Consider the following 17,034-nt stretch of genomic DNA (forward strand, 5'->3'; position numbering starts at 1 on the left):
GTTTTTCATGTCCGATACCTTGCAATAACTAAATACTTCTTAAACATTGCAATTAAGTGCTTGTGGATAATCTTAATGGTTTCCGAGACTTTATCGGTTCATTTTTTAATCTTATTTTTGAAACCACCTTCGTTGTGTAATAGAATGTTACAGACGTTAGTACACTCGCTTGTCAAGCGCGTTTTTCATGTCCGATACCTTGCAATAACTAAATACTTCTTAAACATTGCAATTAAGTGCTTGTGGATAATCTTAATGGTTTCCGAGACTTTATCGGTTCATTTTTTAATCTTATTTTTGAAACCACCTTCGTTGTGTAATAGAATGTTACAGACGTTAGTACACTCGCTTGTCAAGCGCGTTTTTCATGTCCGATACCTTGCAATAACTAAATACTTCTTAAACATTGCAATTAAGTGCTTGGGGATAATCTTAATGGTTTCCGAGACTTTATCGGTTCATTTTTTAATCTTATTTTTGAAACCACCTTCGTTGTGTAATAGAATGTTACAGACGTTAGTACACTCGCTTGTCAAGCGCGTTTTTCATGTCCGATACCTTGCAATAACTAAATACTTCTTAAACATTGCAATTAAGTGCTTGTGGATAATCTTAATGGTTTCCGAGACTTTATCGGTTCATTTTTTAATCTTATTTTTGAAACCACCTTCGTTGTGTAATAGAATGTTACAGACGTTAGTACACTCGCTTGTCAAGCGCGTTTTTCATGTCCGATACCTTGCAATAACTAAATACTTCTTAAACATTGCAATTAAGTGCTTGTGGATAATCTTAATGGTTTCCGAGACTTTATCGGTTCATTTTTTAATCTTATTTTTGAAACCACCTTCGTTGTGTAATAGAATGTTACAGACGTTAGTACACTCGCTTGTCAAGCGCGTTTTTCATGTCCGATACCTTGCAATAACTAAATACTTCTTAAACATTGCAATTAAGTGCTTGTGGATAATCTTAATGGTTTCCGAGACTTTATCGGTTCATTTTTTAATCTTATTTTTGAAACCACCTTCGTTGTGTAATAGAATGTTACAGACGTTAGTACACTCGCTTGTCAAGCGCGTTTTTCATGTCCGATACCTTGCAATAACTAAATACTTCTTAAACATTGCAATTAAGTGCTTGTGGATAATCTTAATGGTTTCCGAGACTTTATCGGTTCATTTTTTAATCTTATTTTTGAAACCACCTTCGTTGTGTAATAGAATGTTACAGACGTTAGTACACTCGCTTGTCAAGCGCGTTTTTCATGTCCGATACCTTGCAATAACTAAATACTTCTTAAACATTGCAATTAAGTGCTTGTGGATAATCTTAATGGTTTCCGAGACTTTATCGGTTCATTTTTTAATCTTATTTTTGAAACCACCTTCGTTGTGTAATAGAATGTTACAGACGTTAGTACACTCGCTTGTCAAGCGCGTTTTTCATGTCCGATACCTTGCAATAACTAAATACTTCTTAAACATTGCAATTAAGTGCTTGTGGATAATCTTAATGGTTTCCGAGACTTTATCGGTTCATTTTTTAATCTTATTTTTGAAACCACCTTCGTTGTGTAATAGAATGTTACAGACGTTAGTACACTCGCTTGTCAAGCGCGTTTTTCATGTCCGATACCTTGCAATAACTAAATACTTCTTAAACATTGCAATTAAGTGCTTGTGGATAATCTTAATGGTTTCCGAGACTTTATCGGTTCATTTTTTAATCTTATTTTTGAAACCACCTTCGTTGTGTAATAGAATGTTACAGACGTTAGTACACTCGCTTGTCAAGCGCGTTTTTCATGTCCGATACCTTGCAATAACTAAATACTTCTTAAACATTGCAATTAAGTGCTTGTGGATAATCTTAATGGTTTCCGAGACTTTATCGGTTCATTTTTTAATCTTATTTTTGAAACCACCTTCGTTGTGTAATAGAATGTTACAGACGTTAGTACACTCGCTTGTCAAGCGCGTTTTTCATGTCCGATACCTTGCAATAACTAAATACTTCTTAAACATTGCAATTAAGTGCTTGTGGATAATCTTAATGGTTTCCGAGACTTTATCGGTTCATTTTTTAATCTTATTTTTGAAACCACCTTCGTTGTGTAATAGAATGTTACAGACGTTAGTACACTCGCTTGTCAAGCGCGTTTTTCATGTCCGATACCTTGCAATAACTAAATACTTCTTAAACATTGCAATTAAGTGCTTGTGGATAATCTAAATGGTTTCCGAGACTTTATCGGTTCATTTTTTAATCTTATTTTTGAAACCACCTTCGTTGTGTAATAGAATGTTACAGACGTTAGTACACTCGCTTGTCAAGCGCGTTTTTCATGTCCGATACCTTGCAATAACTAAATACTTCTTAAACATTGCAATTAAGTGCTTGTGGATAATCTTAATGGTTTCCGAGACTTTATCGGTTCATTTTTTAATCTTATTTTTGAAACCACCTTCGTTGTGTAATAGAATGTTACAGACGTTAGTACACTCGCTTGTCAAGCGCGTTTTTCATGTCCGATACCTTGCAATAACTAAATACTTCTTAAACATTGCAATTAAGTGCTTGTGGATAATCTTAATGGTTTCCGAGACTTTATCGGTTCATTTTTTAATCTTATTTTTGAAACCACCTTCGTTGTGTAATAGAATGTTACAGACGTTAGTACACTCGCTTGTCAAGCGCGTTTTTCATGTCCGATACCTTGCAATAACTAAATACTTCTTAAACATTGCAATTAAGTGCTTGTGGATAATCTTAATGGTTTCCGAGACTTTATCGGTTCATTTTTTAATCTTATTTTTGAAACCACCTTCGTTGTGTAATAGAATGTTACAGACGTTAGTACACTCGCTTGTCAAGCGCGTTTTTCATGTCCGATACCTTGCAATAACTAAATACTTCTTAAACATTGCAATTAAGTGCTTGTGGATAATCTTAATGGTTTCCGAGACTTTATCGGTTCATTTTTTAATCTTATTTTTGAAACCACCTTCGTTGTGTAATAGAATGTTACAGACGTTAGTACACTCGCTTGTCAAGCGCGTTTTTCATGTCCGATACCTTGCAATAACTAAATACTTCTTAAACATTGCAATTAAGTGCTTGTGGATAATCTTAATGGTTTCCGAGACTTTATCGGTTCATTTTTTAATCTTATTTTTGAAACCACCTTCGTTGTGTAATAGAATGTTACAGACGTTAGTACACTCGCTTGTCAAGCGCGTTTTTCATGTCCGATACCTTGCAATAACTAAATACTTCTTAAACATTGCAATTAAGTGCTTGTGGATAATCTTAATGGTTTCCGAGACTTTATCGGTTCATTTTTTAATCTTATTTTTGAAACCACCTTCGTTGTGTAATAGAATGTTACAGACGTTAGTACACTCGCTTGTCAAGCGCGTTTTTCATGTCCGATACCTTGCAATAACTAAATACTTCTTAAACATTGCAATTAAGTGCTTGTGGATAATCTTAATGGTTTCCGAGACTTTATCGGTTCATTTTTTAATCTTATTTTTGAAACCACCTTCGTTGTGTAATAGAATGTTACAGACGTTAGTACACTCGCTTGTCAAGCGCGTTTTTCATGTCCGATACCTTGCAATAACTAAATACTTCTTAAACATTGCAATTAAGTGCTTGTGGATAATCTTAATGGTTTCCGAGACTTTATCGGTTCATTTTTTAATCTTATTTTTGAAACCACCTTCGTTGTGTAATAGAATGTTACAGACGTTAGTACACTCGCTTGTCAAGCGCGTTTTTCATGTCCGATACCTTGCAATAACTAAATACTTCTTAAACATTGCAATTAAGTGCTTGTGGATAATCTTAATGGTTTCCGAGACTTTATCGGTTCATTTTTTAATCTTATTTTTGAAACCACCTTCGTTGTGTAATAGAATGTTACAGACGTTAGTACACTCGCTTGTCTAGCGCGTTTTTCATGTCCGATACCTTGCAATAACTAAATACTTCTTAAACATTGCAATTAAGTGCTTGTGGATAATCTTAATGGTTTCCGAGACTTTATCGGTTCATTTTTTAATCTTATTTTTGAAACCACCTTCGTTGTGTAATAGAATGTTACAGACGTTAGTACACTCGCTTGTCAAGCGCGTTTTTCATGTCCGATACCTTGCAATAACTAAATACTTCTTAAACATTGCAATTAAGTGCTTGTGGATAATCTTAATGGTTTCCGAGACTTTATCGGTTCATTTTTTAATCTTATTTTTGAAACCACCTTCGTTGTGTAATAGAATGTTACAGACGTTAGTACACTCGCTTGTCAAGCGCGTTTTTCATGTCCGATACCTTGCAATAACTAAATACTTCTTAAACATTGCAATTAAGTGCTTGTGGATAATCTTAATGGTTTCCGAGACTTTATCGGTTCATTTTTTAATCTTATTTTTGAAACCACCTTCGTTGTGTAATAGAATGTTACAGACGTTAGTACACTCGCTTGTCAAGCGCGTTTTTCATGTCCGATACCTTGCAATAACTAAATACTTCTTAAACATTGCAATTAAGTGCTTGTGGATAATCTTAATGGTTTCCAAGACTTTATCGGTTCATTTTTTAATCTTATTTTTGAAACCACCTTCGTTGTGTAATAGAATGTTACATACGTTAGTACACTCGCTTGTCAAGCGCGTTTTTCATGTCCGATACCTTGCAATAACTAAATACTTCTTAAACATTGCAATTAAGTGCTTGTGGATAATCTTAATGGTTTCCGAGACTTTATCGGTTCATTTTTTAATCTTATTTTTGAAACCACCTTCGTTGTGTAATAGAATGTTACAGACGTTAGTACACTCGCTTGTCAAGCGCGTTTTTCATGTCCGATACCTTGCAATAACTAAATACTTCTTAAACATTGCAATTAAGTGCTTGTGGATAATCTTAATGGTTTCCGAGACTTTATCGGTTCATTTTTTAATCTTATTTTTGAAACCACCTTCGTTGTGTAATAGAATGTTACAGACGTTAGTACACTCGCTTGTCAAGCGCGTTTTTCATGTCCGATACCTTGCAATAACTAAATACTTCTTAAACATTGGAATTATGTGCTTGGCCACTCGTGGATAATCTTAATGGTTTCCGAGACTTTATCGGTTCATTTATTAATCTTATTTTTGAAACCACCTTCGTTGTGTAATAGAATGTTACAGACGTTAGTACACTCGCTTGTCAAGCACGTTTTTCATTTCCGATACCTTGCAATAACTAAATACTTCTTAAACATTGCAATTAAGTGCTTGGCCACTCGTGAATAATCTTAATGGTTTCCGAAACTTTGTCGGTTCTTTTTTTAAATCTTATTTTTGAAACCGCCTTCGTTGTGTAATAGAATGTTGCAGGAGTTAGTACTCTCGCTTGTCAAGCTCGTTTCTTATGTCGGATACCTTACGATAACTAAATACTTTTTAAACATTACAATAAAGTGCTTGGCCACTCGTGGATAATCTTAATGGTTTCCGAGTCCTTTTCGGTTCTTTTTTAATCTAATTTTTGGAAACCGTCTTCGTTATGTAATAGAATGTTACAGACGTTAGTACGCTCGCTTGTCAAACGCGCGTTTTTCATGCCCGATACCTTGCAATGACTAAATACTTCTTAAAAATTGCAATTAAGTGCTTGTGGATAATCTTAATGGTTTGCAAGACTTTTTCGGTTCTTTTTTAATCTTATTTTTCAAACCGTCTTCATTGTGTAATAGAATGTTACAGGAGTTAGTACGCTCACTTGTCAAGCACGTTTTTTATGTCCGATACCTTGCAATAACTAAATACTTATTCATACAGAATCTCTTAATATGTAACCCTTCTTGTGCATAGACAATTCTCCATTTTTATTTAAGGAATTTAACTTGGTATAAGAAAGTTTTCGTAGCAAAGTTTGCTAAAATTAAATTTATACTTTAATCAATAATATTTATATGATATACTATGAGTATCGAATAAAGAAACATAACAATTGCGTAAAAGATAAAACTACATATTTTATTTACTACATGAAAAATTACTTGTCTTATTTTCATATTTTGTGTATTGTTATGTATTTAAAATTTCTATTTACTTAAAAAATGAAAATATAACAAGATTTATGTATAATATGCCTTTAAATGCATTGTTAAAATTGTATTCTGTATCGGAAACAATTTATCCAAGATATATTTTCCATTATATAAAAAGTTCTCCAGGAAGTATGACGCCTTCTCTATGATTGACAATACTTTTTACCTTTCAAATCATAGCAGCACCCATTTCAATTTCTGTACCGTCTAAACAAGCTTGAGGCTGCTCTGAATTTAGAGAAAATTTTTCACTTCCACAGTTTTTGCAAAATATTGCTCGATAAACAAAGATCTTAACCATTCGTGGGCCTAGGAATTGTTAAAGGAGCTTTGACGTTAGATTTTTTTGTCTAGACGAGGGAATTGAAGAGAAATACAGCTTACCTAAACTTTTTTCGAGATTTCATTTGTTGAACTAAGGGCTCAAATAACTTTTCGTTTGAAAAGAATTTGGTTTTGAATGTAAAGGTTATTTTTCAGACTTTATAGTGAAATATTCTCTGTTTTGATTCATTGGGATTCAAAAAAAGTATTTAATTCCTTCGAAAAAGAATATTTGGAAATCATTAAGTGGGCTTTTGTATGCATTCGCCATTGATCTATTGCTAGGAGATCAAAAAAATCCAAATAAAAAACTGGTTAACTTTGCGTTTTTTTACAAACAAAGCTGCAACTGCAATAACCGTGAAAATGGCGGGAACCAAAAATTTGCAATTTCTTTTTAGAATATATAGGTATTAGTAATAATGTATTTCTTGCTATGTATATTAAGTCAAAAAATTGCCATGATTCAATTACCAAAAAGAAAAATATTATATTTCAATTAATTAAAAATTGAAAAAAAAAACACCTTTAAAGAAAAGTAGAATGTTTAAACATCTTTATAATCGTTTCATTTCATTTTTATACATTTTACACTATAGAAAAATACTGTTAAAAGTACTGGTGCCCTAAGTTCCAGTTTTTTTCTTTTTACATTTGAAAATTTGAACCGACTCTAGTTAGACGAGCACCCTTATTTAAAAAGCAAAATACTTGAAATTCTCTTTAGAAACGAGTTTGACAATATTTCTTTTAAATATATTCGATTTAGGTCATTCATTATGTATGCCATGCAATATTTATAATGCCCTGGAAACATCACAAAATCTTTCAAGAAATATATTCGTTCATTAAAACGTGAAAAATGTATCAGCCACTAAGCACTAGATCGCGAAATGTTGATTATCCAATTTGTTATTCATAGAAATATATTTCGCGTAACGGAGGAGATTTATATTAGAATTTTCAGATCCTTTCTCCCAAAAGTGAAAGTTCTGACAGATAATTGTGACAGTTGCCACAATTCATTGTAGAAGAGTGTTAGGATAACAATGAAAGAAAACTTTTGAAGAAAATGATAATAAGAAATTGATTAATAAGAAATTGATATAGACTTAGCATAATAAATCTTACCTTTTTTAAAAAATCTAATTAGATTTAGAGGAAATTTTAAAATCTAAATTACATAAAATAACTTTTGGTTTGAAGTTATTCCTGCGGAATATTAGAGTCATATTTAATAGCTAGCTCTTCATTTGTTTTTAAAAGTTTCAAATTATAGCTTATTACCGGTGTTTGCCTCTGGACACAGCTGATATGCGTGCTAAAAAGGCTGAAAGCTAAGCGTGCTGAAAGCTAAAAAGGCATGTTTCTGAAAAAGGCTAATGCGTAACTAAGGCTAATCAGTCAGATAATTACTCATATGAAGCTGATATCTCACTTTTGTTACATAAGAATGAAATTTCAGTTTGTGGTATTTTTCTGGGAAAGTAACATGCCTCTTTAACTATTTGTTTCGTTTTCATTATATGTTAGAATTAAACTTGTAACTTATTCTTTTTTAAACTATTATGTAAAATGCTCAGTAAATTGCATACTAGTCTATGAAGCAACTTGCTTTTGCATAAAAGACTAAAATATCTTAATGTCAATGCTTTCACTAGCTTGGTCTGCTTGTCAACTTCCTAACATGATTTTATTGCCTAGGAGATAAGATACGACGGCGCGTTTTGATTTTTTCATAATTTACTCGCTAATAAGCTTTCATGATTATTTTGTTAAAATTAATTTTATGAATTTCAGCTAAATTGTCTTGCAATTCCCATTGCCATCGCTCAAATCTCTGCATTCGTTAAGCATAAAAGCTTCTAAAAAATGATGATTAACATAATTCATCAATCTTAAATTTTAGTATCAATTATACTAAATGAATGAGAAATTTTGCAAAAATTAAGAATCCACGCTCTTGAATTCAACAAGGATATTACTGCATAATCGTCAAAATTAAAGCTAAATGGTACTCATCAACCTAACATTGAATTTAATTAATGACTACAAAATCAAATAGACTGTGTAACACATCGATAACCAAACAGAAAAACCAAATTGAATGACTTAAAAGAAGCATACTTCACTCCTCAGAAAAAAAATAATTTTTCAAAGAAGCACGATAAATTTTTTTTAAAAAATTCTTTTGAAGTTGCTACTTTAGTTTAAGCCTAATTAACAAAATATTATAAAATTCAAGGTAGCATTCTAAAAATTGTAAAACAATTTCTCAAAATTGATTAAATAATTTAAGATACAAGAGTTAAAACGTGTATAAAACTTAATTTGCATTAATGCAATGGTAAAGTTTAACATTAAAACGTCATAAAAAAGCACCTTTTATGGTACACTGAGAAAAAAAAGTATGATCAAAACTACCAGAATATAGTAATATTTACCATATTTCTGGTAAAATATAAAAATTTCATAAATCTGGTTAAATATTTCCATATTTCTGGTAATATTTACCATAGCTCCAAAAAGCTCGGTAATTTTCACCAAAGTGCTTTGACGATGATTTTGGTAAGATTAACAATAAAATATGGTTTTACAATAAGTGAAAAATTTTGCGTAATTTTATCACGTAGTCTTATAACATGTTATAAAAGTAGTTTATTGAGTTAAATTTGTTTTTTAGTTTTGTATTTTTTTTTACTAAATGTGCGGGAATAAAATTTAGAATTTTGAAAACCAGAATTTCCGTTAAACCGTTACATATGAACTAAAATTAAATGTTTCAAGTACCGCATATTTTTTTTCACTAGGAATGTCATAAATATAGGACATGGTAATTTTACTAGAATTTTTATTTATTGCAAGCAAATACCACAATATTCTATAAGGAAAAATAACTCAAACGTTAGGAGTGTAAAATTAAATTAAACTACGAATCTTGGTATAATCTTGAATGGTGAGTAGAAAATAATACAATAAAAATATATTAAAAAATGACAATAGCAGTAGCTTAACTATGTATAAATACCGTTATATCCAAACACATCTAACATAGATATCATTTGCAATGTTGTATGTACAACTACCATTTACAATGTTGTATGTATGGCTATCATTTACAAGGTTGCATGTTAATGAGGACTCAGAAAATATTGAAAAACAATAAATATAAATAAAAAATAAGACTAAAATTCAAAACCAAGTTAAGCATCCTGTATAAGGATAAAGAAAATTAGTTACATTGGATAAAAATGCATCGCATTACAATGGAAAGCAATTATAATGATAATAAAATACCGATATCACCAAGGGCTACTTTATGAATTACTATGACATTTATTTTCTTATAGCAAAAGGAAATATATAACGTTTCTGAAAAGAAATAAAAATTAAATGCATATTTATAGGTTATTTTACCCTGAATAGGGAAAAAAGCTATTATTAAACGATGAAATTTTTCGAAAAACTATTTATATTATCTTTCAATTTAATATTACGTAAGTATTTTTTCGTCGACAAGTTTTGTGCTGAAATGGCCTAAAGGCATGTCAACCATATCTGCATTCTCTTGAATTAAAGCCATTTTCTTCTTCGTTTTTTTCTTTATTATTCCAATATTTATTTTTCATTTTTCACATGCTATATTCTTTGTTATTATATCTATTATCGAGTACATATTTTAAGTAAATGATATCAATTCATCTCAATTTTTATTTATGAATAGATTTTAAGATCAGTAAGCAGTAAGAAATTGTTCTTTTGCATTTTTGTTTGGTATTGAACCCTCGGGGTTTTTATGTACTTTAAGTATTAAATGTTCTTCGATCTCGAGTAATTCTATAAATAGAAAAAAATACTGAGCTTATTTGCGGCTTTGCTAAAAATTTTCTATAAAAGCTATTAGACAGAAAAAAAGTTTTAAAATCTCTAAGAGATAAAAGAAATGATCGAAGTCCACTTTAATGTCATTTAATTCTTGTTAAATCCGTCACTGTTTAAAATGGTGCAATAAATACCGCGTGTGTGTTTTAGCATTTTCTGAAACATGCATTAAAATAAGTTCGTATTTTGGTGAAAAAGTGAGTTTTGATTGGATGATTTCCTGGTTTTACAGTGTACATGTCGTATGAAATCAATTATGTCAAAAGAAATACTTTGTAAATTTGTGTCAACTTCTCAAATGTCTTAGTATCAAATGTGAATACACAAAATAATGGTTTTCATATTTTATATCCCCAAATTGCTACTTCACCGTGTAATTACTCAACGCATTCATTTAACCCCGTCGTTGAACAGTAGACCCAAATTTTGAGTTTAGGACTACTGATGTTCAACTCCATAGTCTTGCAATTTTGAAAGTAATCCAAATGACAAGGGAACGCTTGGATTATATATTGGGAGAAATTTGCCTTCTTTTAGGAACTTTTAATGGAACTTACCCACATTTGCGATGCATGGAGAGGAAAACCTGAAAAATGTCGCACGGTTAGCCTGACGCAAAGGAACTCTAATTCATAATCCGTCTACCACTGAGAATATTTTATGTCAACACTATGATCGGAGTCAGTCGGGTGCGAAACTCATATCGACATGTCATCACTGAGCAAATATCACTACGTTTACAACGATGCGCTTTCTGCTATGTGCTCCGAAGAAAAGTGTTGCCTAAATGACGAAATAGCTATCGTTACTTCGAGAAAATGATTTTCGTTGAAATTAAAGAAATATTTCGCCATTCTTTTTTTCTCCCCAAAATATCTCGTAGTGCTTAATGTCTCTAACTTTTCTACTAATCACTTTAACGTAGGCATCATATACAGGGTGATTCATAAAAGATGGGCAAAATTTTAGGAAGTGATAGTAAACATTAACACCCAAGTAAACATTTTTCATCAAAGAATGCATGGTCGAAAACAAAACGCAAAGGAGCTGGCGCATTTGGAAAGTTGTTTCATGCAAACGAGAAAGCTCCATTCCTGTTGTGAGTTCCCGCGCTCCGAGTTATTATTTGCATGTTACGGGAAGAAGAGCCTTTAGCTTGGTTGTCCTTTAGTTTGGCCACCGCGCTCGCCAGATCTTTCATGCCTCGATTTCTTTCTGTGGGGGCAGCTGAAGGCTCTTATGTATAAGACTCCCATTGAATCTGCAGAAGAACTTGTCTCCAAGCTTTCGGCCGCTGCAGGAGAAGTTCGCGATATGCCTTGTGTGTTTCTGAATGTTCGCCAATCTTTTCTTTGCCGTTGTACTGCGTGCTTAGTCGCTGCCAGACACTGTTTTGAACACTTATTGTAATAACATGTCATTAAGTTTGTTTTTATAACTTAACTTCATCGTTCTTTGTGTGTTTTTGCCTCATATACGAACATAACTTTTGACTCCCTCTAACGGTTTTGAGTTTTGTTTTCGACCATGCATTCTTTGATAAAAATTGTTTGCTTGGGTGTGTACTATCACTTCCTAAAATTTTGCCCATATTTTATGAATCACCCTGTATATGGCACAACACAATACGGACAGATAAAACAAGAAGATAAATTACACCCATGCTACATTTTTTTTTTATGAATCTTTATTTATTGATATTGAGTGTAAAATCTCATTATCTCTAAAAAAAGGGCGATAGCGGGAAAAACATAGAGAACGTTCAATTTTAAAGTTGTATTACGTGTACAAAAGAACTCATAATTGAATAGTAGCTAACGCACTGGAGCTGTCGTTGAAGAGGCACGATCCTTGTTGGTGGTTTTGGGCCCATTCATCATCGATGGGCATCATTTTGAATAGGAAAAAAGGTAAGTGGTGCACAATGCTGACTGAATTTTCACCTTCATGCAGTTGGTCTCGAAATTGTGGAGCCTTAACCTCCTTGGATCCTCTCGAGGAAATGCCTTTTTCGTGTGCAATACAGATGTTTAAGTTCACTAATTCATGTTAAAAATATCTTTATACAATAGTTTTTAGGAGAATAGTAATGTGTCATAATAAATTCGTTTGATTTGGATAGAATAAAATGTAAAGCTAACTACTTCTTTTTTCTATTTTTTAGCTTGGGTTTTAGGCCTCTTCATGTGCAAAAGTGTTTCCTACCTTCAAGGCGTGTCTGTCAGTGCATCAATCAACACGCTAGTAGCTATATCAATAGACAGGTAAATCTTATTTTGCCCTTAAGAAAATATTTATATAAGAAACACTAAACTGAAACCTCTTGGAAATTTTAATATTTTTGTGCCCAACACTTTTACAATACAAATTACTTCATAGACACACACCACCCAACCATGACTAAGCATGTAACATTAGTTTTTGAACAATCTTTTAAAGGCCATAATACGAAAGCCACGTAGGTCAGATGACGCTGTCAGCGTCATCTGACCTACGTGACCAATGAAAGGACTTTCAACCACGGCATATTTAACGTGCACCTTGCTGCGTACATCTGCCGGCTGCTTCGTCGTTTGTCGGGATCGAACTCACTAGCTCCAGCTCTTAATTAAACCAGCGGTGTGAGAGACGACTTAACCGACAGCACCACCGCCGACAGCAGAAGATTATTAAAACGAAAATCTCAAAAATATTTTTATGGAACATAAGAATATTTTTGAGATTTTTGTTTTAATAATCTTCTTTTTGTGATCGGGTACGTCAGTTGTTTGCCGAAACAAGAAGGTTGGTGGCAGTAAAAATTATGATATTTACTTCGTAAGATGTAATAGAGTACGTGTTAGAACTTTTTCTCTTGTTTTTTTATGCGTTTTAAATTAAGCATTTTACAATTATTTTTAATTACTAATTTTGTGACTTAACAAGTGTACTTCTGATAATATTTATGATGCATGGAAGAGCAACAAACCTGTCCTATAAACATTTTCATTTCTACAAAGCATGTAGGTTAACAGAGATGTCTTTAGTACGCAATGATGAACATATTACATTTTGTAGCAATTAAAGCAACTTTTTCAACTATTCATAAAGGTAAATGAAGGAGTTTAATAAAGTTTTCTGCAGAGAAAACATGTAGAGTTGTAAATAAAAAAAGTGTTTTCTGATTTATAGTGAGCATTTAAAACGTAAAATGAGAATATTTCTTGCTGTGTTTCTGATATAATCTCCCAATATGAAAATTCGCAATTAGTAATAAAAAAAGTTAACTTGATTGCTTCGCATAGTAGCAACTCCTTCAGGGTTGATTTATTTTCTGAAAGCAAAACAATATGTGATGTATAATTGCTTTTTCGAATGAGAATTATCATTTAATTGGATATCCAATAACAGAGAAAAATATTTTTGTTGTTTTCCCGAAGTAGTATAATAAATAATAAGTTTAATTCGTTTCCAAAATAATTGATAAAAAGAACATCATTCGGAAATAAAGAAAAGTTTTTTTTTATCCAAAGAAGACAATCATTTTGTTTCATATATATTGATACTTTTTCTTCGTAATTATACATTTTGAAATCGTTGGTACTTTTAAAATATGATAGTAAAATTGCGGTTGTAAGTAATTGCGTGGTTGTATTGTTAGTTATTTAAAATTGTTGTTGTGTTGTAAGATATATACAACTTTCAATTATTGTTCTAATAAAAATACCAGAATTACCCACTTCGGATTTTGAAATTGAAGTAATACTTCTTTTTTAATAGGTTTTTTTAAAATTTTTTCTACCATCGCGCATTAATAGTTTGTATTTGCATACAAAAGATCTGGGAATCATGTGAAGAGGTTTTAATGTTCATGTAAATGTTAAAAAAAGAATAAATTATAAATTACAAATCATATTATTTAGATAAGCTTTATTAAAATAGTTTAAATTAAAACGAATGCATTTTTTTTCACTTTTAATACTTTTATTAAAAAAAATAATCCTTCGACATCTTTTATTTTAGTTTTGTACTTTATAGTCTGTATAATCTCTATTATTATAATTTTTCTGTAATGAAATTTTTGTTATACTTATTTTCGAAATAAATAAAGACACTCTTAGTGGCTAAACTGTGTGTGTATACAAATATTGTTTTGAGTTTACTGCATATTCTGCTTTTTACGAAAATAATGCGTAGTTAATAACTGCTCACAAAAAGCTAGTTATGTTAACAGGTTTAATTCTGATTACTATTCCGAAAATTTTACTTTTAAACCTCAATCAACCTTTTCAAAGATTTTACGGACCGGGATATACTTGTTGGTAGGACGTTGGATTCGTGTTCGTGAAAACCTGAGCTTGAATCCCGCTGGCCGAAGAAACCACGTGTACTAAATGGTGACTGGTTCACGTTAAATTTGTTGGGGTTACAAAGTCCTTCAAGTACAATTATAACTTCAAGCTATAACAAATCAATACAACAGGGAATCTGAATAGGAGATTGATCATTCCCTGGTTCTTTTCAATATTACGATCTGTGTATGAATGAATGGATGCCTGAATGGGTCAAACTTGTAAAACGTGCTGTGACGTGCGTGTGTGACCAAAACCATATTAGATGATGACACTGAAAAGCAAGAAATGCACCTTATGCCTTAAATTTGCTTGGTTTCAAAGTAAGGCATTGGTAAGTTGCAATAGAAAAAACAACAAGAATTTTACACAAGGCAATATATTTTTCTTACAATTTGTTTCCTTTTAATGTCATTCTATTTTTTAAAATCGATTTTAGATATTTCTTTTCAATTTCTGGCATAATGAAATAAATAACTTAGAAATTAATACATTTAAGTAAACCAGAGTGAAAATACAATTTTTAAATCTATTTGAAAGAAAACTCTGACATTCGATTTCTTTTAGTTCAACATCGAAGAAATCTATTTTATTCGAAGTGGTTTTCCATGTTTTTTGTGGTTTTTTCCTCTGTGGAAGACACTTACTGTCCCTGTTTTTAGTATTTATGTTGAATTGAAATTAATTTTGGATGCATATTTATTTTGAGTAAGCTTATTTTTTAAAAAAAAAAAATAATTATTTAATACTTATAATTGTATTTTGCTTTTATTTATTTAGTTAAAAAGTGAATTGTATAACTTATTTAGATTTCAACTGATTTTTTAAATATTATTCCTTGAATTAAATATCTTAACAGTAGCATGCGCTAATTTAAATCTTTTATGCTATAATACGTAAACTAATAAGTGGATCTCATTATCTTCTGTGGAGTTAAAAATTAAATAAGAGTGCCATCTACATTTTTTTTTCTTGGTTTTTGAAAAGTTCTAAAAATTTTCCAATACTAGCAGATTTTACTGGCATAAATGTATTTAGTTAGAACAGATTATTTTCAAAAAAGTTACGCAACATGATCTTTTACTGAATTAAGCCATTTTCTGTACATTTCCATTCAACAACCAGGAAAAGGTAGTGATGATTTTTAAAATTGCAATGTAATTTTTACTATTTATATTTTAGTAAAGGGGGAAAACAGTCATTATCTTAATTTATAACAAGTAAACAAGATCTGTAGTAATCGATTTAAAAACGTTTCCCCTCTTTAAAATTCTTATCTTTTTAAAAACATCAACAAGAGTGCTGCTAATGTTTATTAAGTGCAGTATTTAAAACTCATTGGTGAGTAATGTATTTTCATTCTCTTTTGAAGCTTTCATTAAGCAAGTTTTAATATTGAAATTTTGTGATTTTATTTTCATCAGTTGTTAATTTGAAGTTATGTTTCTCTTTTACATGTTTTTACGTATGAAGACTCAGTACACTTTTTCATTTATTTTTATTTTACTGTTACGCTTACAAAACTATAGTCCTCTTCATTGACAAGAAGTCAGTCATTTTGAAAATAGCTAATTAATGATTACAACTCGAAGGTAAATTATCTCACCATCCCCTAAATATAATATTTCTTGTAATATTATAATTATAATTCTTTAATTAATCTTTTTATAATTCTTTTAGAGTTTTTTTTCTTCATATATATACATGTTTGAAACGCATCGACATAACGATGATAACGATGAGACGTTGCAATAGAGTTACAAATATTATGACTGGTATGTTATGGCGTTTGCAATAAACTGTAATTGTAATTGTTATGATTATAGTTTGATAGATTATGCCTTTTGTATTATTAGTATTTTATGAAGTTTAATCTGGCGATTGAGAAACTATAAATAAAAGAAGAAAGAAAAATCTATGTGTTGCAAATCATAATTTATCAATATAAAATAAATTAATGGACAATTTGCTACTTATTGCTTCAAATTGCATATATTGCATCAATTATATTACATATACTGCATCAAATTGCAATATATATAAATAATAAAGTGTTGATCATTAGTAGTTAAGATACGTGGTCTAATACAATCAGTTGCAGTTAAGGTCTAATGCAAAAACATAATTTAGGCAAAATTTTCGAAATTGAGTTTCGTGTAAATTTAGAATCCCTGTTCTCTTAGCTTTCTAAAAATACTTCACTTCTGTTTATGGTTCCATTATTTACTAAATTATAGTAGTTTTTGTGCAAACTGATAACAGTGGATAGACTAATGATTTTAAATCCTTAAATACGTTTTAAATAAAAAATCAGATTTTCTTTATATTTTACACTACCTTCTCACGTTGAATTTAAAATAATTGTCTAAAATTTTTAACGAGTTTTTATGA

The 17,034-nt window shown here is 31.0% G+C and overlaps 1 protein-coding gene across 1 annotated transcript in view; it reads left to right on the forward strand.

Moving 5' to 3' along the window:
- Nucleotides 1–17,034, forward strand: part of LOC107452521 (neuropeptide SIFamide receptor) — a 124,711-nt gene that overhangs the window by 98,644 nt on the left and 9,033 nt on the right. Inside the window, exon 3 of the mRNA XM_016069011.3 lies at nucleotides 12,477–12,576. Within this exon, the coding sequence (XP_015924497.3) occupies nucleotides 12,477–12,576 (100 nt within the window). The remainder of the gene's footprint in view (nucleotides 1–12,476; nucleotides 12,577–17,034) is intronic.

This window comes from Parasteatoda tepidariorum, chromosome 4 (genome assembly GCF_982258835.1).
Source record: "Parasteatoda tepidariorum strain Cologne lab strain chromosome 4, Ptep-v5.0, whole genome shotgun sequence".
In the NCBI taxonomy this organism is placed as follows: Eukaryota; Metazoa; Arthropoda; class Arachnida; order Araneae; family Theridiidae; genus Parasteatoda; species Parasteatoda tepidariorum.